The 21570-nt window shown below is 39.8% G+C and overlaps 1 protein-coding gene across 9 annotated transcripts in view; it reads left to right on the forward strand.

The window, feature by feature from the left end:
- Positions 1 to 21570, forward strand: part of MBNL2 (muscleblind like splicing regulator 2) — a 106464-nt gene that overhangs the window by 72603 nt on the left and 12291 nt on the right. For 3 of the 9 annotated variants that reach the window (XM_088523318.1, XM_088523317.1, XM_088523324.1), the window contains 6 exons: positions 1977 to 2177; positions 3358 to 3621; positions 9204 to 9257; positions 10015 to 10168; positions 13470 to 13505; positions 14943 to 15037. In XM_088523318.1, coding sequence (XP_088379444.1) covers positions 1977 to 2177; positions 3358 to 3621; positions 9204 to 9257; positions 10015 to 10168; positions 13470 to 13505; positions 14943 to 15037 — 804 coding nt within the window. The remainder of the gene's footprint in view (positions 1 to 1976; positions 2178 to 3357; positions 3622 to 9203; positions 9258 to 10014; positions 10169 to 13469; positions 13506 to 14942; positions 15038 to 21570) is intronic. The other 6 variants (XM_088523321.1, XM_088523320.1, XM_088523325.1 and 3 more) reach the window with 6 other exon arrangements.

The raw sequence follows: 21570 nt of genomic DNA on the forward strand, positions 1-21570 counted from the left end.
AATCTAAACAATCTCAATCCTGATTCCTCTGTTTCAAGTCTTGTTTTCCACTTGAAACATTTTGGTGTAAGGTGCGAGTCCCTGACTTTCTTGTACATGTAGTTTTTTGGGGTGTTGAAGTCCTTGATGACTCAGCTTCCAGTCCTCCTAGTGGGCAAGTTAATCACCTTTTAAGATGCATGTAAGATGTATCTTGGATATATATATTGTAATAATGTGTTTTGGTTGAATTTTCACCCCCTCCACAACATTTTCATGAAATATTACTGAGATTACACTGCAGATTTTAAGTATTAAAACCATCCTTTTTTTTTATCTGTCAGTTCATCGTTTGAACTTTACAGCGATGCTACGTAATGCTTTCTGTAGTGATTGCCGTGAAAGAAATAAAGACTTTTATTTCTCTCTGTCTCACATAAATTGCCAGACTAGGATGACTCAGCTTTGACCAAATGGATAAAAAGTAGGGAAAAAAATCTCTATAGAAGTCTTTTGATATGTATATTTATTCTTGGAATTGTATCTGATACAAAGTTGGCATTTATATTTTATATAACACCCATTGTTCCAAAATAGTTGAACTGTTGAGTCATATAAATTTCATTATTATAATTTAAAGAATTTAGCTAGTACTTGGGATATAAACTGTGCTGTTTGATATCAAGCAGTTTTGATCTCTGATAAAAACAGAACATTATTTGCTTTAAACTCTCCAGGGCAGATGGATTCCATTTCCATTTGGTTGAGTATCCTGGCTAATCTGCTGCCCTCAGCATCTTCTTGGTACTAACTCAGACTCATTTATAATTTAGGAATTTGTTCCTAAGACAAAAAGAAAACTAAACAGAAATAAACCCTTTAGCTCCTGTGCTTTATCTGACGTGTTTTCTACATCATGTGTGTGGCTGGCTTCTATTTTCTAATAGAGGCCATGCAGGCCGCCTTGATGAGGAAGACGTTCCTCCGTCATTAAACATTCTTAAGTTTTTCTCTAGTATTCTGCATCTGTGATTTATTTCTACCTGCCAGTTTATTTGGAAACTTAATTTCTGAAAAAAACTAATCCGAGATTTGTCCTGGTTTTCTGCATATTTTTTTCTCATTTATAGTTATAGCTTCACTCTCTGGAGTAAGCTCCAGTTCTGCAGAAATAAAAAGCTTTCTGCTTCTGACCATAGTCTGACCATGCTGATGTTCTGTCTCCATCCCCAGTGGAATAGGTGCTAACAAGTCGGTTATTCTGATTTAGTAGAGCCAGGTTTTAGCATCTTACAAGTGCTCTTTCTTCTAGTTATGACTTCACTGATTTGCTTTAGAATTTTTACACGCCTGTCGTTCCTTCTAGTCATTTTTTTTATTTTGTAAGATGAAGTCTCTAGGTAAGCCTGAATAATCCTTTTCTAAATATTGGGTCCAGCCAAGATTATAATATTTATTCTGCTTGCCACCAATGGCAGCTGAACACACAAACATTTGCACAGGTGAGGTTTCTAGATGTGTGAGCCGTAGTAATATATAATTGCATGAGGTGGCAAAATACAGCATGCAAACAGATGGAAGTTGGATGCTGAAGAGCTCATTATATATGCTGTTATTAGAAATATGGCTTTTAATATAGTTAATAATGCTTCACCTATGAAATCTGATAGTTTGAAAAACAGCATGTTATCCTAAGGAAACATGTATTGAGAAAAAGCAATAAAATCTATGTTATTTCTAGTTTTAGATGTGTAAATAAGCCTGCAATGTAAGCTGGACCTCCATGGAGATTCAGGTTACAGAATTGCCAAAATGTGTTACATGATTAAAAGAAGAGAATATGCTGTGTGTGTTTTGCCAGCTGTTTGAAATGTTTGAATAAGAAGATGAATTGGTGCCAAAAAGAACATGCAAAAGACAACTAATAAGCTCTTGGCTAAGTTTTTTCTCAAGGTAAGGCCATTTTTTTCATTTTGATCTGTGTTTTCATTTCGCAGCCCACATTTCCAGTGGGTCCCACAATAGGAACGAACACGGCTATTAGCTTTGCTCCTTACTTAACACCAGTAACACCCGGAGTTGGCTTAGTCCCCACCGAGATCCTACCCACGCCGCCTGTCATAGTTCCTGGAAGTCCACCGGTCTCAGTCCCCGGTTCAACTGCCACCCAGAAGCTCCTCAGGACTGATAAACTGGAGGTACTGTAGGCACCACCGCGACTCGAATGTGTAAAAGATTCTTGGGATAACTCTGTTTTATCAGCTATGCTTAAATTTAACTGCTACAAATATTGAGGTCGCAAATGGGCAGGATTTCTACTCTTGCAGGCAGTGTTAATTAAGGCTTTTTTGTGTGTGTTGTTATTTTTAAGGTAGTGTGTTTGCTCAAATTTAATACATGGAAAACAACACGAAGTTGCTTTATTCATAAAATTTGCCTCTTCATTATGAAGCTCTCCATGGCTTAGCTTTTAAACCACAATATATACAGGCCTTTTCGGGTATGCTTTGATGAAATACCTAACAAACAACCACATTTGTGTTACAGTATGAATTCTGCCCTGATTTTTATGAATCATTATCAGTAGTAGGGGGATTTTATAGCCTTCCAGCCTAGAGCTGCACGTGCAGATGTTGAATGTTACCAGCGCTGGAACAGGCTGCCTAGGCAAACCCTCCGCCGTGCTCAGCGAGCGCCTCACTGGGGGCCACGCGTCTCTGCGCGGCCCGGCTCGGCACAGCCTCTCATCCACGCGTGTCAGAAGACCAAGGGACACTTGCAGAAATGAATGTCCTTCCCCAAAAGCCTACGCTCTCATGTTTAGAGCACGTTCCTTTTTACAAAACTCTGTGTGTTCATTCTGTCCTCTTTTTCATTATTTTTAAGGAAGCTGTCCATTTTGTTTGTAGACTGTGTTAAAATATGGTGAATCTGGTTCATACCTCCCCCTGGTACCAGCAAGAGGAACCTCTTCTCTGCCAGTGGAGTTGCATGAATATAAAGTACAGTCAGAAAGGGACTGAGTATTTTGTGATCCTGAGCTAGTTTTACAGGGGCAGTTACTTCAGTGAGTATCCTTTATGGGTGTTATCTGAGCAGGAGAAAAAAAAAAGACATTTGGGAAAGTTTCTGTTGCAAGTCAAGTTCATTTAGCAGTTATACTACAAAGTTGCCTGTGGAGCTAAATGTTTAAGGGTAAAATGGATATGTTTTATTCTCCCTTCTCCCCCAAATGAGATAAAGGGTTAATTAAGCTGAATTCACTGCAGTAGCTGGAGGAGGGGGAAGGTCTGTCTTTCTGGGGCTGTGGGCTCTCCCTCCCCTTTAACCTTAGGCTGTTGGGTCCTTCCTCTGCAATGAACACTGTTTTGCACATAGGTGTGCAGGGAGTTCCAGAGAGGCAACTGTGCGCGTGGAGAGACTGATTGCCGCTTTGCACATCCTGCAGACAGCACAATGATTGACACAAACGACAACACCGTAACCGTGTGTATGGATTACATAAAAGGTCGTTGCATGAGGGAGAAATGCAAGTATTTTCACCCTCCTGCACATTTGCAGGCCAAAATCAAAGCGGCGCAACACCAAGCCAACCAGGCTGCGGTGGCAGCCCAGGCAGCTGCGGCAGCTGCGACTGTGATGGTAAGTGCTGGAATATATGGCTGCCTTTTTTGACAAAAGCTCTTTGATGGCTATTTTGCTTCAATTTAATGCTGTTTGCTTATACTTTATTTTCTCTTTTGCCTTTTATTTCTGGTAAAAGTTAAGAAATTATAAAATTACTACTGCTTTTTTGGGGAGGAAACGCTTTTTTCCCCTTTATTGTTTTAATGCTGTCTTTCTATCTGAGACAATGAAGCAAATGACGCTCTATACCACTTATGTTCTCTGCCTTGATTACGTGTTAAATTTGCCCCTAGTTTTTCTGAACAGAAAATAAAACTGTAAAGATGCAATCTCCCCTGGAAAATCAGGGCATATATGCTGCTCCAGCTTTTTGGTGTGAATACAAATGTGGAAATTTGGAAGAAAAAGAGGAAGGCAAAGAGAGAGTTATTTGCCTCAGAGATGGGCCACAGGAAAAAAATATATATATTGGGATTCAAGCCTCCTCACTTGAGATGCCAGACTTAAGGATATCTGAGCCTAACCTAGCCACTCTCATCCACCCTTAGTTAGTGGAGAAAAACAAGCACATCGAGGTAGCTGTTCATCCAATCTATCATTAGTGCTTGTCTGAGGAGGAGAAAGGACTGCCCGCTGGAGATAGATACACATCTTGACCCATTGACTAAAAAGTGTTGACTGTATCTTTCTGAAGCTTGGTTAGGATAGAGGAGTCAAATGCCCACCTAGACTTTTTACTTAACTCTCCCACTGGAATAGACAAGTTGCTTGAAGCTGTTACAATTTTGCTAAAATAAAGTTAAAAAGTAGAAAACCAAAATGTGAGTTTTTAAGAAAAAGCAGATTAAGTATAACAAGATGAAAAGAGATTGAGGGTGTTTTTATTTTCAGAACTTTCAAGCTGGTGCTGAAAACAGTGTAGAGCAGTTGGTCCATCTATTTACCAGTACTGGTTGTTTAGTATTTTTGCTAACAGCAAAGTTGATAAGTTTAAATAGATATGGTGGTGCAGATAAATAAATAAAGCATGCAGGATTTGACTGGGGAGACAAAATTTCTGCCAGCAAATCAAAGAATCATTGTGCTCGTTGCTGGCACTGGGCGAATAGTTAAGCAGATGTGGTTTGTGGACTTGTGGGCAGTGCATACAATAGTGACAGACAATGCAGTTATTCTCCGGGTAAGAAGCCTAGCAGAAACACAATACAGTACAGTATATAACTACCCTGAGCTATTGTACTTAGCAAATTAGCAAAGACCAGACATTTTGAGGGACAAAGGGTAAGTTATGCAAGAAAGTAAACCTCCAGACAGAAGAAAAATTTTTCAATGTTAATACTTTTTATGGTATCCCAAATCTCTATTTAGAACTAGATAATTTTTAGTTAAGCTTCCCTGTGCTTACAGAGATGGAACACCATTTGGAAATTAAAGCAAAGGAGATTTTTTTTTGTTGTTCTAATTAGTTTCTGTTGTATATTTTTGTTGCCCATTTAGTGAACATAACATTTCTGGGCAATATACTGAAGAATAAGGGAGAGAGTTGAGGAGACTTTTTTTTTGGAAATCAGTATTAGTAATAGCATATATGTCCTGTAATTTAAATGAGCCATAACTGAAATTCATTGGTCTCAAATGAACACGATGAACCATCTGTAGAAAGACAGAATCGAAATGTTAGCATTCAAATGTGGTCAATAATAAACAGATTACTTAGCTGGATCTTGAGAGCAAAAGGAAGAGAGAAATAAGAATCCTTATCTGTAGGGCTTGTTTCAGGTTGCTCCCAGGTTGAAATCGTTTCCATGAGCAGTTGTAGCTTGGCAGCCTGCAATAGCAGGGACAGGTATATTGAGAGACCAAAGTGTGTACAACTTGGATAATCAAGGACATTATGAAATATTCTTGTCAGGATATAGAATTGTATTTATGCTTCGCTATGTATAGATGTTCATCTCTCTCCATGGGCCTAATTGCAGGTAAATGTATCATCATACATCTCCATCAGTGTTCTGGCCATGTCTGCGCAGCCTCGGGGTCAGATTTAGGCTGCCTTCGAATCAGGGCCCTGCAGGGGAGAGCCCGGGGGCCGCCTGCCTTGCCCGGGCTGTTTGTCAAGTGATGCCACCGAAAGAGCAGATGGAAGTCACAAGACAGGCGCCGGGTGCCAGGGCCTGTTCACAGGGCAGATGGGTGCGCTGTGGCTTGCTGGCAAAAACGCAGGAGGTTTTCCTTCCTGGGTGAGCAGGCTGGCTCGTTCTGGTCTGCAGGGTGAGTGTTCTGGCTAGGGAATCATTAGAGCAGCAGAGCTTGTAAGACCTTTGGAGGTCAATGAATTCTCTAGTCTGAGACCTTGCAGAAAATGTCCTGCCTGTAGTTCTGTAATTTAAGCTTAGGAATTTTTACTCAGACGCCTTAGCTGACCTCATCATTTGAAGTAAGAAGCAAGGGGAATGATGATCTGTGAAAGGGGCTATAGACCATGTACAGCTTAAATGTGAAGCAAGGGGAATGACAATCTCTGATAGAGGCTATAGAGCATGTACAGCTTAAATGTGAAGGGCATTAGAAGACGGTGTCATCCATCACTGTGCTTAAGGAGCTCCAAATGCTCACACAGCAGAGAATGTGCAAAGTCACTGAGGAATATACAGCCTATATTAAAATGTGAATTCATAGGCTAGTACACAGGATTGTTGAGGTGGGAAGGGACTTCTGGAGATTTTCCAGTCCAACTCCCCCTTGTTCAAAACAGGGTCATCTAGGTCAGCAGGTTGTCCAGGACTCTGTCCACTTGGGTTTGGAGTATGACCAAGGACAAAGGTTCTATAGCCTGCTTGGGCAACAGTCTGTTATAGTGTTTTATCATCACCTTCACGGGTGGTGAAGTATTTTCAAATGTTTAAATGGAAATTGTATTCCAATTTATGTCCATTGCCTCTTGATCTGTCACTGGATGTCACTGAGAAGTGTCTGGCTCTGCTTTCGTTACCCATGAGCTATTTATGCACATCGCTAAGATCCCCCCCCAAGCCCACTTTTCCCCAGGCTAATGAACCCCCAGCTCCCTCAGCCTCTCCTTGCTTGTTGGATCCCACAATCCCTAATTGCCTCCATAGCTCTTTGCTTCAGTAGGTCCATGTCTCTCTTTTACCGTGGAGCCAAGAACTGGACCCGGCACTCCAGGTGTGGCCTCACCAGAAGAATCAGCTCCCTCAGCCTTGCTGCCAAGGCTCTTCCTGATACAGTACAGGTTGGCTTTCTTTGCCTCAGTGCTGTATTACTGGCTCATATTCAACTTCTTGTCCATGAGGATCCTCACATCCTTTTCTGCAAAGCCACTTTCTAGTTTATCAACACTCTATACTGGTGCATGGGGTTATTTCTCCCCAGGTGCAGGACTTACTTAGCATTTTCTTTTGCTGAACTTCATGAGGGTCTTCTCTGCCCACTTTTGCAGCCTGTTGAGAACACACAGGATGGTGGCACAAGCCTCAGGTCTGTCAGTCACTCCTCCCCGTTTTGTATCACCTGTAAACTTTCTGAGGGTGCATTCAATCCTATCATCCAAGTAATTAGTGAAAAGGTTAAACAGTGTTGGACCTAGTATCAGCCTCTAGGGTACATTAGTAGTATCTAGCCTCCAACTGGACATTGCATTGCTGATCATAACCCTCTGAGCCTGGCGGTTCAGCCAGTTTTCAGTCTACCTTACTGTAAATTTATTCAGGTCACATCAGCAGCTCGTCTGTGAAGATTTTATAGGAGACACTGTAAGGAGGCTTACTAATGTGGAGTTAAACAGCATTCATTGCTTTCCCCTCATCTACTCAGAGAGTCATTCCATCAGAGAAAGTATCAGAAAGGTTAAGCATGATTTCCCCTTTGTAAATCCGTGTTGACTACTCCCAGTCTTTTGGGCCCGTCCCTTCTTGCTCTCCGTGTTTCTAGAAATGGTATCCGGGATTAGTTACTCCATCCCCTTCCCAGAGATCAAGGTGAGGCCGACTGATGTCTATTTCCCCAGATCTTCCTTCTTGCCCTGCTTGAAGATAGAAATGACATTTGCTGTCTTCCAGTATTCAGGAACCCCTCGTCATCACCATGACCTTTCAAAGATTGTCTAGCTCAACCCAAGACCATGTCTGCTTGGGAGGATGGAGACTCTACAACTTTACATGAGGTGTTTCTTGCTATATATCATATCTCCTTGGACCCAGATGCATCCTTAAGAACCACTAAAGAGCAGATTTTCTAGATGAAAGTATACAATCCAGAAATGTGTTAACGGAGAGGCAGTGAGAATGGAGAGAGTCCTTGTGGAACACAGGCGAAGCAAAGCAGGAGCATGGAATAGGCAAAACAAATGTTGGCATTAGGTAATCTTGTGACCATCAGCATTTTGAAGGCATTTTGAGACTTGTTCTCCCCTTTTTCATTTTTCTTCCCGATTTCCACATTTTGATGTTAAGATGTCATCCCACATATTCTAAAAACACTAAATGTCAATCTGTTATAAAAAAGCAAAATTTCTGATTTATAAATAAACCTTCCTTTCTCTCTAAACTTTTAAAGCATTCTTTACATTAAAGTTTGAAAGTAATACTTAATGTGAAAAGATTTTTTTTACAGAATGCTGTCAAACCAGCCATAAGCTTTATCTTATTATAGAAATATGCATAAACGTTGTTTTACAATGCCTAAATATTTTCTTTAAACCTTTTAATGATGCTGGGCTAGTATCAGAAGTCATACTTAAATGTTCACTTACGCAGTGGGAGCAGTATTTTCTGTTAGTGTAGGCTCCTGAAGCTAGTATTAGAGGTTGTAATGAAGTTTAGAAAATATGTTTTCAATTCTGAAGGGCTTATTTTTTTTCATCTCAATGTAATGTGGTAAGTTACAAGGAAAAAAAATCTATAAAAATGCCCCCCTGTCTGAGCAAATAAAGAATTAATGATAAGTTAGTGTAACTCAACCTATTAATCCGCTTTGTACTAGAAAAGGAGAAGGTCTTTCGCTTTGAACCTTAAAGCTCAATTATGGCCTGTTATTAACGGAGACCCTTACCTTGCAAACCCATGTATTAGTACCCTTTGTAACACACTACAATGCTCACTAGCACTTTTTATTTAAAAACTTAGTCTTCAAAATTGATTTTCTGCCTTTTAATTTGACTTAACTAACTTATCAGAAATTCTCGTAGGAGTACCCTTAAAACTTTCTGCATCTCTGTGAAGTGTTGATAAAGTGCTTAATAGTGTCTGCAAGCTGCTATTTTACTCAACTTTCCTGAATTTCAAACATCTATATTTTACTCTCTTATATGCTTTTTAACTAAGGTATAGTAGATGCATTTTTGCTTCAGTACTAATTCGGAGTGTAATACCCATTTCTTTAGAAGACATTTTTGTTGTTGTGCATGCCTAGTGTTTTGTATGTTGTATATTGCATTCAGAATATTTTTTTCCTTCTCACCTATCCACAATGCAATGCCGTTCCCATGATGCACCTCTGCTTGCTGTTTACCTGTATGTTAATTCGCTTGAATCCCATTGGCCCACTGCCATCATGTGCTCGCTGCCTGTTATTAAAAGACTCAGTCGACTGCCAAAGCAATGAAGCGACCTCTCGAAGCAACTGTAGACCTGGTACTTTGACCTTTCACCTTTTGCTTTGCATGTAGCGCTTTATTTATTTTTAATTCTTTTTTTTTTCTTTTATTTTTTCGGAGAAGCAACTAATGAAACTCGTATTGCTTTCGTTTGAACATCAACCGGAAATGATTTCACCTCTTGTTAATTTACGGGGAAATAAAAAATAAAGATGTAAATCAATAAAAGAAAAAGAATAAAAACAAAAGCAAACTCCACCACGAACGCCGTACCGTAGTTCTCCATCTCATTTTCATATGTAATGAGCGCAGGCGATTTAGTTTGGTTCCTAACATGGTTTCATTTTTTTTAAATATCTTGCCATTAAAAAAAAAAAAAGAAAAAAAGTTGAACTGAGATAAAACTGCTTCTGTAATTGAAAATGCTTAACATAATCCATTAATCTATACAATAATAGGAAATGGTATTTAAATTTAAAAGATACTTGGCAATGAAACACAAGTGGTTTTTTCTCCCTATGATACTCAAAAACCTCTTTAAAAGAAATGCCATTTTTGTTGCTTTAAAGGCCTTTCTTTTCAGTAGTTGTGCTGCTTTTTAGGTTAATAGTACCATGCTTTTGCTATCAATAACAATATTTCACTCATTTTACATTGCTATGCTTTGAGTTAATATGCATGGCAAGGCATCTTTAGCTGCTTTAAAAATAACAAGTTTTTGTATTTATATGTTTGTTATAGACAATGCCTAAGAAATGACACGATCGTAACTAACTAACTTTCCTTATTTACAGGCCTTTCCTCCTGGTGTTCTTCACCCTTTACCAAAGAGACAAGCACTCGAAAAAAGCAATGGTGCCAGTGCCGTTTTCAATCCCAGTGTCTTGCACTATCAACAGGCTCTTGCCAATGCTCAGTTGCAGCAACACGCAGCGTTTATCCCAACAGGTATGTGGCAGTCCCGGGGAAGGAGGTTTATATGCCCTGGGTGGCCTCGCTGGGAGGCAGTTTCTGTTGCGCTTGATGGAGTGTTTTATGATGTTCCTGTGCCTTCGGAGATGAAGTCTGCACACGCATTTACAAGCTATTTTAATCCGTCTGCAGAGTAGCAGAACTCGAGCGGTAATTTCAGCATGCCATTAGAAGGCCTCTCATATTCGCAGTCCAGTTAATCATTGTCCACAGCCTGCCCTTTCTTCCTACGTTAAAGTGGTTGCGTTTTGACTTTATCTGCCAGAGCTTTCCTAGGAAACAAGAAGGCAAAACATTGCTAGCAAAATAGCGGGAAAGGCCATACGCTTCCAAGACGCAGTGGGAATTGTGCAGGCTCTGCCCACCCTCTGGATGCAGCCTGTTTCTGCTCCCCCTGTTGCCCTTTCGCAGCCCAGGGATTGCCCTTGCTGCACATGAGCTGAGCGAGAACTGGAGCAGGAGCAGTAACCTCGCAGCCTCTGCCTGCAGGGCAGCTCGGTGCAAAGAAACTGCTCCCTGCATCTGCATTAAAGGGTTGTCAGGCTTGGTTTTTGTGGTTTTCATTTTGGAATGAAACCAGGATTTTGCCTACTGTTTATGGCTGATAGTTGGGGTTTTAGTTATTTTTGTAGGTGATCTAAAAACAAGAGAATGTAATTTGTATTTCGTTGCTCAGAAGTCTGTAACATTAATCAAAGATCCTTTGCAGCTTGAGCTACATGAGGGCGGGTGCCAGGGCTTCTTTTCAAAACTGTGAAGGAAAGAGGGTGCTAGATATCTGCATACCCAATAACAATGTAATTCTTTAAATTATGTCAGTCACCCCCACTCCAGACAGGTAAATATTCTGTGTAGTTGGGTAATGAATTACATGATTCGATTTTAATTAACAAATTACATATTTTAGTTTCAGGTAGTTATCAGCTGTGAACTTACAGAATTCTTTGAAATTATGTGTTTTCAAATTCATTTGTTGACATTTCAACATTTTATTTTACTGTATAGAAATAATGCCAGTTAAATAAGGGATGAAGTGTAACATGCAGTGATTTCCCTATGTGTCAGCAATCCATATGCTTTTAAAGATTAGAAACAAACACGGATGGCATTGATTTCATGAAATTTTGGTGTAAGACCTCAGTAATAACCTTGGAACCTTCCTCTGCATTTATTATAATGAATTATAGAACACAGTATTTTTAGCACATTTGTGCACCAGAATATTTGTGGCAGAAAATGTGCTGACACTTATGGGAGTGCTTGAGAAAAAATCATGAGCCTGCCTATCTGGAAATGAATGGAATACTGCCCTGCGCTTACAAACATGCAGAAATTTCCACAAATTTGTTTTACATCCTCACCCTCAGAATTTGCAGTAAGAAAGATGTGCATTATTCCTTCTCTTAAGCATTTCCTTTCAGGGCTTATTACTGTTGTATGCAACTAAACTACCATAGAATGTAGAAAAGACTGTGGAAAATACAGTAGTCTGTAAAAGTTTTTTTCAGTGAAATAGCATTTAAGTACCTTAGGAGTGCTCATGCTTCCTTGAGTAGCTCATTCTTTATGCTGTTTATTGTACTTTCCTCTTTCCAATGGATGAGTCAGAATTATAGTTTCAGTTTATAAATTTCTGATGGTAGAAAAGGTGGTTCTTGGAGCCAAATCTTAAGGGCCAGATTGTTGGCAAGTTTTTTTTTTTAAAAAAAAAGAAGTATAGGGATAACATAGCAGGTGAAGTTAGACCCACAGTGGAAGACCTCTTTAACAGTACTGAATCTCTGGCTTTTTGTGAGTGCCATCAGCTGCTATAAGGAATGTTGGAGAGAGGAGTGGGCTATGGGAGGAGGTTAGAAAGGGGCAGCCGTTCCATAAGAATGGGTATAATGAGCTTTTCACTAAAGACGGTGCATCTGCAATTCCCGTATTTCTTGGGAAGGCCAAAGAAGAGGCACCTGTTTGGATTTGCTGTGTATGAGGACTGTTGTGTCGCTCAATTCTAGGGAGCAATGCATGACATTATCTGTTGGATTTTAAACTGTGTAATATCTTCTGAACTGGTATAATTTTAAAGAAGTGTGTTGCTTGTGTGTGTGTGTGTTAAAAAAAGTTTATTTTTAAGACAAGTTTTGCTGCTGAAATATATATAAAACTGAATTGTTTTATATAACTTCTCTGCTTTCTTAACCACTTGCTCCCTTAATAGAAAAGTGTGGGGCTTGATTTAGCATGGCTTACTTCCAAATTTTTGTACTTTATTTGTTTTGCATCAGTACAATTGCTTTGTCACCTCTTCTTATTGTTTGGTGAATGATCTTAAAAGCAACAAGTCTTTCTTCCCTCCTTCCAGTGCTGTTTGTCACACGTTTTATAACCACTAGACCAGGCACTTGGTGCGTTCTCTGGGGATTATTCTTTGGGAAGGTCATTCATAGTTGCTTTGCTACTATGATGGTTGGATAAAAGACTGCTGTAATAACCAAGCAGGAATACAGCAAACATATTTGGCTTTAGAGCAAATATGGCTGTATGTGGTGCTGCTCTCTTTACTTGTCCAGCCTTCACAGTATACGGAACATTTACGGTTCTTTTTCTCATTTGGCCTTTCGGAAAAGTTGAGGGTTGACTAGGCACCAAAACTGAACCACACGGCAGGTTTTCCTGAGCATCGCTTGAGACGCAAGGGATGTTACGGAGCCCTCACCACGTTCTGACTTCTTTAGCTTTGAGAATCGTCACAGCAGCATTTTTATTGGATTGGTCAGAAACACATCTCCACTTGAGCACAGTGTGCTGTTGAGGATGTGCACATTAATATTAAACATGAATAAAAAAAACAACGCAGAATAATGATGGATGATTCCGTTTTGCCTTCTTTCTCCACTGCAAATCAAAAAAAGTTCATTAACGTTGGTCTGTGCAACATTAACCTCTTTGAATTATGTAATGGGTTCTAAATGTCCCCAAATAATGTGATATTCACCCAAAGAAATTTTTGTAAACACAAAACTATTGCTGCAAATACATTAGATGAATGGGCTTATGAAATGCCTTGTATGCAGAAAAAGGCAAAAAGTTGTATGGCATACTCAAGTAGGATTTTAGGATGAAATTGGGGGTTAAAACAAAGCAAAACTATGAATGACCTTCAGGTTTCATTTAACTGACTAACTTATCTGTGGTTATGCTTGAATCTCACTTTGAATGTTAACTCTAAACAGCTAACCTGTTTCTTCCCTTTATCCACTTTTTTCACCTATCATTGCATGACATGCAGGGTCAGTTTTGTGCATGACACCCGCTACCAGTATTGGTAGGTTCCAAATTTCTTTATTTTATACTGTATATAATGTATATTCACTTGTTTCAAAAATCTTAGGTGAGACTTAGACAATGATTAGATTTAAAGGTTCACTTGTCCTTCTGGTTGACGTTGTCTCATTTTTAGATTTGTAGATAAAAAACTGCAGTTTAGATGTGGTATCACCTGCTATAACAACTACACTGCAAAAGCATAATATCATGAATCCAGTCTGCTTTTCAGTTTTCAAAGTTTTATTTCTCTTTATATTTTATATTGTCTAGTACTATAAAATCATAAAATATTGGAAAAGCCAGCAAATTTCATCAGTGTTTAAAAGTTTCATAGTGGTGTGCCTGTTTCTCCTTTTTGCTGTGTGTTAGAAAGTTTTATCAGCGTTTCCCAGAAATACGAACTTCCATCCCCAGAGGTCTGGTGAGACCTGTGATCTGAACCTCAGTCCTCCTTGAAGCACATTTGCAACTCAGAACAAATTTTTCTGGCAGTGCAAAACCGAAGTCTAGTGCACACAGAGTCTAAATCAGAAAAGAAATCGTTGCTCCATTCTGCAGCCCTATCCCAATGGCTTTTATTGGACTACTCGAGAAAGCAGTTGAAATATCAGGCCTTTGAAAGTCAAATTAATACCCTGTCATGAAAATGCTGATTAAAATTCACTCTTAAAATGAACAAAAGCAGGACATTTCACAAACTCCACCTGGCTTTATTAGATGAAACAAATCAGTGTTCAGATCAGGAGAATGACCATCATGCCACTCCTGATTTTTTGCCTTGGACCAGATGGCAATTAAACTCTGATGAAGTCTAGCAGTTCGGGGGTGCTGCTAGATAAAATGCAAAAATTGGATTGGAAAGGAAGACAGCAAATATCTGGTTTACTTCATAATGAAGGTAAATGAATATAATTCATTTTTAATTGTGTTTCAAAATGAATAAACAGTTATCATTTTCCCTCCCCAGATGAAATATTTTGCTTGTACAATTGTGTTCTGCAGTAGTTGTAGTCCAAGTACTGGGGGGAACAAAAAAGCTCTCCAGGTAACAGGCAAATTCGGTAGAGCCCCAATTTGCCCAACCAGCTGGTCCATTCCTGCGTTTTCAATGTGTTTAGCTCTCCTTTTTTTTTTCTGGGAATCGCTGATTGTGTTGACAAACTTCCTTTAATTGTACTTGTAATAAGCTATTTTCCCTTTTTTTTTTTCCCCCCTTTCTTTTTTTACCTCTCTGCCACGCTTTTCTCGCTTTGCACTGTCGATCGCATGCCATCTGCTGGTTTAACCCATGATGGCTTGCCGCTCTGATAACTCACCATGCCACCAAAAAAAAATAAATAAATTAAAAACAATTACAAAACAAACCAACCACCACTTCTCTTACCATAATGCCGCACCCTCCTGTTCATTGCTTCCATGGTTCCCCTCCTGAAAGTACCCATGATGCACAACGCTACGGCCGCCACTGTCTCTGCAGCAACAACTCCTGCAACAAGTGTTCCCTTCGCCGCAACAGCCACAGCCAATCAGGTTTGCTCCTTTTAAAGCTTTCTTTCACGGATCCCCAACTCTAAATGAGTGCTGAGATTTATTTGTTTGTTTGTTTTTCCTTTTTTTTTTTTTTTTACCCCTCCTCCTCAAAAAAAAAAAAAAATTCTCCCGGAGAATTTTTTTTCATGTTTACCCATCAAAATTTTTTTTTTATAAAGTCGTTTATAGCAAGTGTTTGTGGGACAGGTTGCACTTATTTAGAGTTAACATTTATTGCCAATAATGATGTAGCTGTGTTTGTGTTGCGATGTTTGTACCTAATTCCCGTGTAATTAACCCAACTGGAGGCAGAGTACCTGTAGTACCAGCAGAGTACCAGCAGAGTACTGGTACTCTAGTACCAGACTACTTGCAGTAGCCTTTTATTAACTCCTGTGTTCAAAGGGATGAGATCCGGACAGGTTTCTGGTGTTCAAGTGCGCTAATGTAGTCTTCTCCATGCAGCGCTGCGGAAGGGACTAATTTGTAAGCATGGAAGCTGTCTGAAATAACAAGTGGGATGAGGCTGCTGGAAAGGAAAATGCAAGAAAACCAAGTGTTTTCTCTGCTGGTTCACAGCACTCTAGGTATTTATGACTCCGTCTGCTTTGTGTTCGAAGGAGTAACTTCAGCCTGGAAATTGATTTCCCTAGGGATGGACATGGTTGCAAAGAATCCCTAGAATTGTTGGCAGAGACGGAGCAAAGAAAATACTTTCTGCCTTTTTGGGGGCGGTGTGGTAGTTTTCGTTGTGTTAGGGTTTCCCCCTCCTTCCCTAGGATCTGATTCACACGCTGGGTGTCTGCTACAGCTCTTAGTGTGCTTTCTTTAACTGTCCTCCTCCAAGTACTTTAAATATCCCCTTAAAAAAAAAAAAAAAACAGAAGTTTCCATAACAGTTAATCTATAATAACCTAGGGAAAATATACTACCTCTGAAATACACCTTACTTTCTTAAAGAAACACAAACTGGTCCATTCACTTCACTTTTTGTTTTAAAGGGCTTGTTTGCCAACAAGTGCATGAGTGCTCTTAGCTTTTTGATCCAAAGAGGGCCCTTTTGTGCATTCCTTTCCGAGAGCTTGTTTTAGTGAAGAAAATCCTTGGGACAAGAATAGAGGCAAATGATCCATTTAACTGTCTTCCTCTTCTGTGTCACAGGGTAAGGGCAAGTTAGCACCTTGGTGGGGTGAGCCTGCTGGGTTGCAGGTCCTTGGTAGTAAGCACAGAAGAATGGTTTCTGCAGCAGAAAATGCTCTGGGAGCACAGTGTGGTTTTGTGGCCCTGACGTGGTGGCACCTGGACTTGAAAAAGACACAGGAGTATGAGGAAAATGGGGCTGTTTGGAGAGTGCATCAGCTGGGGGACCCTCTCAGCGCACTGTACTTCTGCCCTTAATACTACCCAGTCCCAGAAGGGATTTTTGCATGAGAAGCAGAGGAGGCTGAAGTAAAATAAATATTTATACACCTACAAAAGTATCAGTAAGCAGGTTTTTTTATTAACAGGGATTGCTTTCACACAAGTAACTTTTTCTGGCGGAGGAGTGCTGTAATGCTCTCAATGCAGATTTTGTTTCTTGTGGAGGATTAGAGCGTATTATGAGCGCTTAAAACAAGAGTTGTAACTCTGTGTGTGTATGTATATATACTTTGTTGTATGTATATGTGTATACATATATATATATATATACACACACATATAATTCACTGCTGAAATTAGAAGATGGTTTAACACCAGGATGGGTGGCCTCTTGTTTAATTTCGGCCAGGTAGAAGTTAGGCATCCAGTCCCTGTGCTTTTCTAGAAGTCTGTGTTGGGCACGATGAATTGCCCTCTGGAGGCCCCATCTCTTCCTGCTGAATGTGGAAGGAGCTTGGATGAGTAATTCAGATAAAAAAAAAAAAACAAAACCTCTGCACCACTGCGGCTAGGGGAGATGAGTCCCACCCCAGCAGTTTTTCATGTTGGTTGCTGTAGTGTGTGCCATCGTTGGTTTTTTTTTTTCTTTTTTTTTCATTTCTGTCCTTATTTTACTCACTGTAAACCTTTAGAAGCTATTGTAAGAACCTGTATATGCCAAAGTACTAGCACTTCTTTGTAAGAGGCAAAGCTCCAGCTTTATTGTTTCTTCACAACTTTCTAAGAGTTGCAGACCAGTCTATGCTGGAAAGGGCCCAGCAGTTACCTTCAATATTTTTCTAGCCCCAGAAGAACAGAACAAGCAGCGAATTAGCTTGAGTTCACCTGTTAATGACCTAGTTTATGGTCATAGAGTCCTTTGCTGTTGCCCTCTTTTATGTATTTAAACCCTCCTGAATACACCAGAAAATAATTTGTTTATTCCTGTCTGGATACAAATTCCTTTCCTGGTTTATGCTGCACTGGGGCCTTTTTACTTGTTTGTGGGATATGGTCTCCTCTTTTCCATTTCTACTGCACTTTGCTTACCGGCTGGCAGCATTCAGGCCATCCTGTTTGTGCATCGTGCCAGGCACAAAAGGAAAGTCATAGCAGTGCTTAACCATTTGGCTCAATAACATTTGGCTTAATATTCTGGCTTTCTCCTGAGACTGCTGAATTTCCTGGAGGTAGTCCGATGTTTCAGGTGTCCTAGAAGCACTGGTGGGAGAAGAAACCAACATCCCCAAAGCCACGGAGTATCAGCTAACACCTTGGCAAACAAACAAAAACACACAACTCTGTTGAGCCCAGAAGACTATTTAGTTTGAGAAAGAAGAGCTATGTCTCATGTCTTTTCTACATCTTTTCTTTCTGAAAATAGCATAAAATGTGCCCGCCCTTCACCCGTTCACAGCAGCTCTGTGGATTTTATGTTCTGTATGAGCATGGAATGAGACAAATGAGAAAATTTGTAGGATTAAAGACTGCAGCATAATATATATGTGCTAGGGGACCCAATTAAGAATATAGGGAAAATTGGAAATCTTTTACTTCTCCTAACTTGCAGAAGTTTGGTTTAAAACCAAACTATTTTTCTTTTATTGTACTTCTTTGGGGAGGAGAATTTTTTTGGCTTGTAGCAATGGAAACAGGATTGAGTGAAAGCTCTTCTACTTCTAGCAAACTCTGTTTTACAAACTCTGATAAACACAAATTCAGCTCACAGAAGAAATGGTGGTGTTGGCCCTCGCTGAGGTCAGGCATCTTGCTGGGGAGTGTCCCCCCCTTTCTCTAGCTGCCAGGATTATGTTTGGAAGGGGGTGAAAGGAGGACTTCTGCCCCCTTTGGGATCTCCAGTGGAAGGAAGATTAACTTCTAGAGGGCTGTGAAGTGTTGGGAGCGTGATCCATGCTCCATGTTCAAGGTGCCCTTCGTAACTCGCTTCCCTACCACAGTGCTGGTGCAAGTCGCAGCTCTTTAACCTTGTGTAGATCCTCAGGTACCTTATGTTCAGTTGCTGTTTTGAGATTTTGGCAGCATTTTCTTGCAGATTGGAACCAACAAAGTTCCCAAAACCTAAATGTTAATTGTGAGGAGTATCCTTCAAGAATATGTATGGAAGGTTTGGTACTAGCTCCACCTAGTGCACATATGTGCACAGAAACATGTAAAACATTGTATTTAAAACATTAGTACAACAATTATGTGTAAATATATACTTCTGAGTTCACTATACAACTTTTAATTGTTGCTTACATGTATAATGGGCTAGCAGTATTCAAGCAAGCAAAACTAGTGTTGTTCTCCTGGCTTTACTCGCAGTTAGCTGTATGATTTTAGAGAATGATCTATCCTATTATTGATTGGCAGAGGTGTTATTCTCAGTTCTGGGATTGTTATTCCAATTTTGAATAAGATCAACGTGCCAAATTGCTTACTGTTTTTGGTTGGTTGGTTTTAATTTAATATTAAATAGAAAGCCCTACTATTGATTTATAAGTAGGCATTGTTGAGTTCTGCAAGTATTATAGGGCTGGGATTCAGTTTGAAATTAAGACACCCAAGTGTAGGTTTCTGAGTTGTCTGCATGTGAGTTAGAAATTTAGGTGCCCATTATGGACTGTGGAGATTATCAGTGCAGTCAAATGAAGTTTGGAGATCAATTTGGCTCACTCCCTGGTAGGCCCATAAGCCTTGATTCAGTTGCCTGAACATGTGTCTACTGACATTTTAAGATTTTCCTAAGACAGCCTTGGATGTCTAGCTTATCCAAATCATCTTGGCAGGCTTTGAAGATATGTTTTTCAACCCACAGACAAATCTGGAAGTTTCTGAATTGGCAGCTGGATGACAGACAGGGGACCTTGGCCAAAATGCTACTAAACATCTGGTGAGCAAATCAACGGAGTCTGTAGTAAATGGTCACCTGAAATGATCTCCACTGACTCATTGACTAGATTGTATCCTGCAATCACCAGCAGACACCAGCATTTCTGTGTCTTAATCTTCGGCTTCAAGCTTAAAGAGTGTGTCTTCAGTTCTTGGTGATTACAGGGCAACCACTGAATTCCAGGTTATTTTGAAGAAAATAGTCTTGCTTTTATCACTTTGGTAGAGAACAGTATGTACTTTTCTCTATACAACAGAAATATGTACATGCTTTTATTTTGGCACCAAAAATGTGCTAAAGGCTAATATTATAAAAACAGCACCACAGCAAATACCAGTTAAAGATATTATGTAGTCGCAACATTATTCACAACATTATAATGCTTATAATGCCATTAATTAAGGGGGGGGAGGCAAATGTAGTAGAAAAAGGCCATGTCTGAAAAATGGAGGATCAACAAACTGTCTCATGCTAAGGCTTGTGATTATCTAGCACAGCTGTTTTAAATTATGCATCAGTTTTTGCACTAAATTAGGTGGCAATTATGCAGAGATATTAATTATGAAATCATTCAATAGTCTTCAGTTTTGTTGGAATCCATAAAAGTACAATGAAGTGAACATAAAAATAGTTGTGTTGCATTCAAGTACCATAAACAAAAAAAAAGTGCCCCAGCATTCAAAAATTATATAACAGAATGTAAAATAAAAACACAACAAATATTTAATGAGGATTTGAGAGGCTGTGCATGGCAGCTTCTTCAGGAATGAGGGAAACAGCAGGAAAACACCTCTCTTCGGAAGAAGAGGTGCAGGGCCACAAGATAAGGCACAGACTCCCATGAGACCGAAACGTCTTGTGGCCCAAAACACAACCCCATGCAAGTGAATTTTCTTCTTTCACATGAAGCAAAAGCATTTCGTGGCAGTTTTTCTCTCTTGCAAACTGACTCCCAAAGGGTCTTGTGTACCCAAAAGGGCTCCCTCTCCACTTATCCTACCTCCTACCCACTTGTCCCCATTCTGGCAGGGCAAGTGGTCATCATCAGTGTTGCCGAGGTCTGAAAAAGCTTTTTGTGTTTCCCTTCCCCTTTTTCCTTTGTGGAAACCCGATCCATTTGTAAACAAGAAGAAAAGTGCCACATATGAGTTACTGGTTTCAAAGACTGTAGTTTCTCAAGCAAAAGATAAGAAAATAAAGAAGAGGTATCTAAACAACTTTTATCTTTTTTTCTTTTTTGGCTGAAACACTGGGCTAAAAATTCTAGAAAATCCAAAATAATTTATCCTATAGATGATTCTGTTCATAGCAAAAGAGAGCTTTTAATTCAACATGAAAGAGTCTAGAAAAAGAGACAGAAGTGCATGTTCTTCTCTCAGGAGCATCATTAGTAGGGCAAAGAGTCCGCCCTGAGCAGAAAGGCTTTGGGCACTGGAAGATGCTCTGTGCTGTGCGGGACCACGGAGAGGAACCAGCTGGCTGTGGGGTCTCGGATGCAGGACTGGGTGTCTCACCCGGGCTGGCCCTGAGGCAGTGTGTGAAAGAGCACTGGGCACCTGACCCAGGTCTGCAGAAAGGAACCTCCAGAAAGTTAGTTCCATGTTCCAAAGCACTGCTCTAAACATTCCCGCTTTGCAGCTCAACGGGGCAACACCCAGCAGTTCTGAATATCTGTTAATATTTTGCTCTCGAAGGCTATCCGATGGAGTTGACATAATCTGCCGTTTGTGAAAGAACAGAGGAACAAGATTTGTTCTTTAACACGATTTTTTACAAAAGGTTAAAAAATTAAATTTCTTTGCTTTATGATGTGTAGCAATAACAAGTGAATTTAAGGCTTTCTGGGGTGTTTCTTTTTTTTTTTCCCTAACTACCCTTCATCTTGAAGATACTGAAGAGTGATTTCTGTTTGTAAGGTATTTAAATAGTATAGGTAAGGTATAGTTAGTCATGGAATGAAACGGAAACTGTTGGACACACAAGAATCACAAGCATCATTTCACGTAAGTTCTACTGTCTTGACACACTGAGTTACGTGTAAGTAGCATTAATTTTAAAAATGATCAAGGTGAAAACTCAAGAAGTCAGAGTTTTCAGCCCTAAAAGCCTCAAGAAATCCTAAGTAGTATCAAGAAAAGACTATGTGAATCTCCTTGGAACCAGTAACATTACAAAATGCATGGCAACACTTTGTTCTTGTATAGTGTAAGGGTGGCAAAGAAGTAAAACCAGAAGTTCA

Source organism: Tinamus guttatus, unplaced genomic scaffold (genome assembly GCF_059628265.1).
Source record: "Tinamus guttatus ecotype Peru unplaced genomic scaffold, ASM5962826v1 Tinamus_guttatus_pri_ptg000180l, whole genome shotgun sequence".
NCBI classification, from domain to species: Eukaryota; Metazoa; Chordata; class Aves; order Tinamiformes; family Tinamidae; genus Tinamus; species Tinamus guttatus.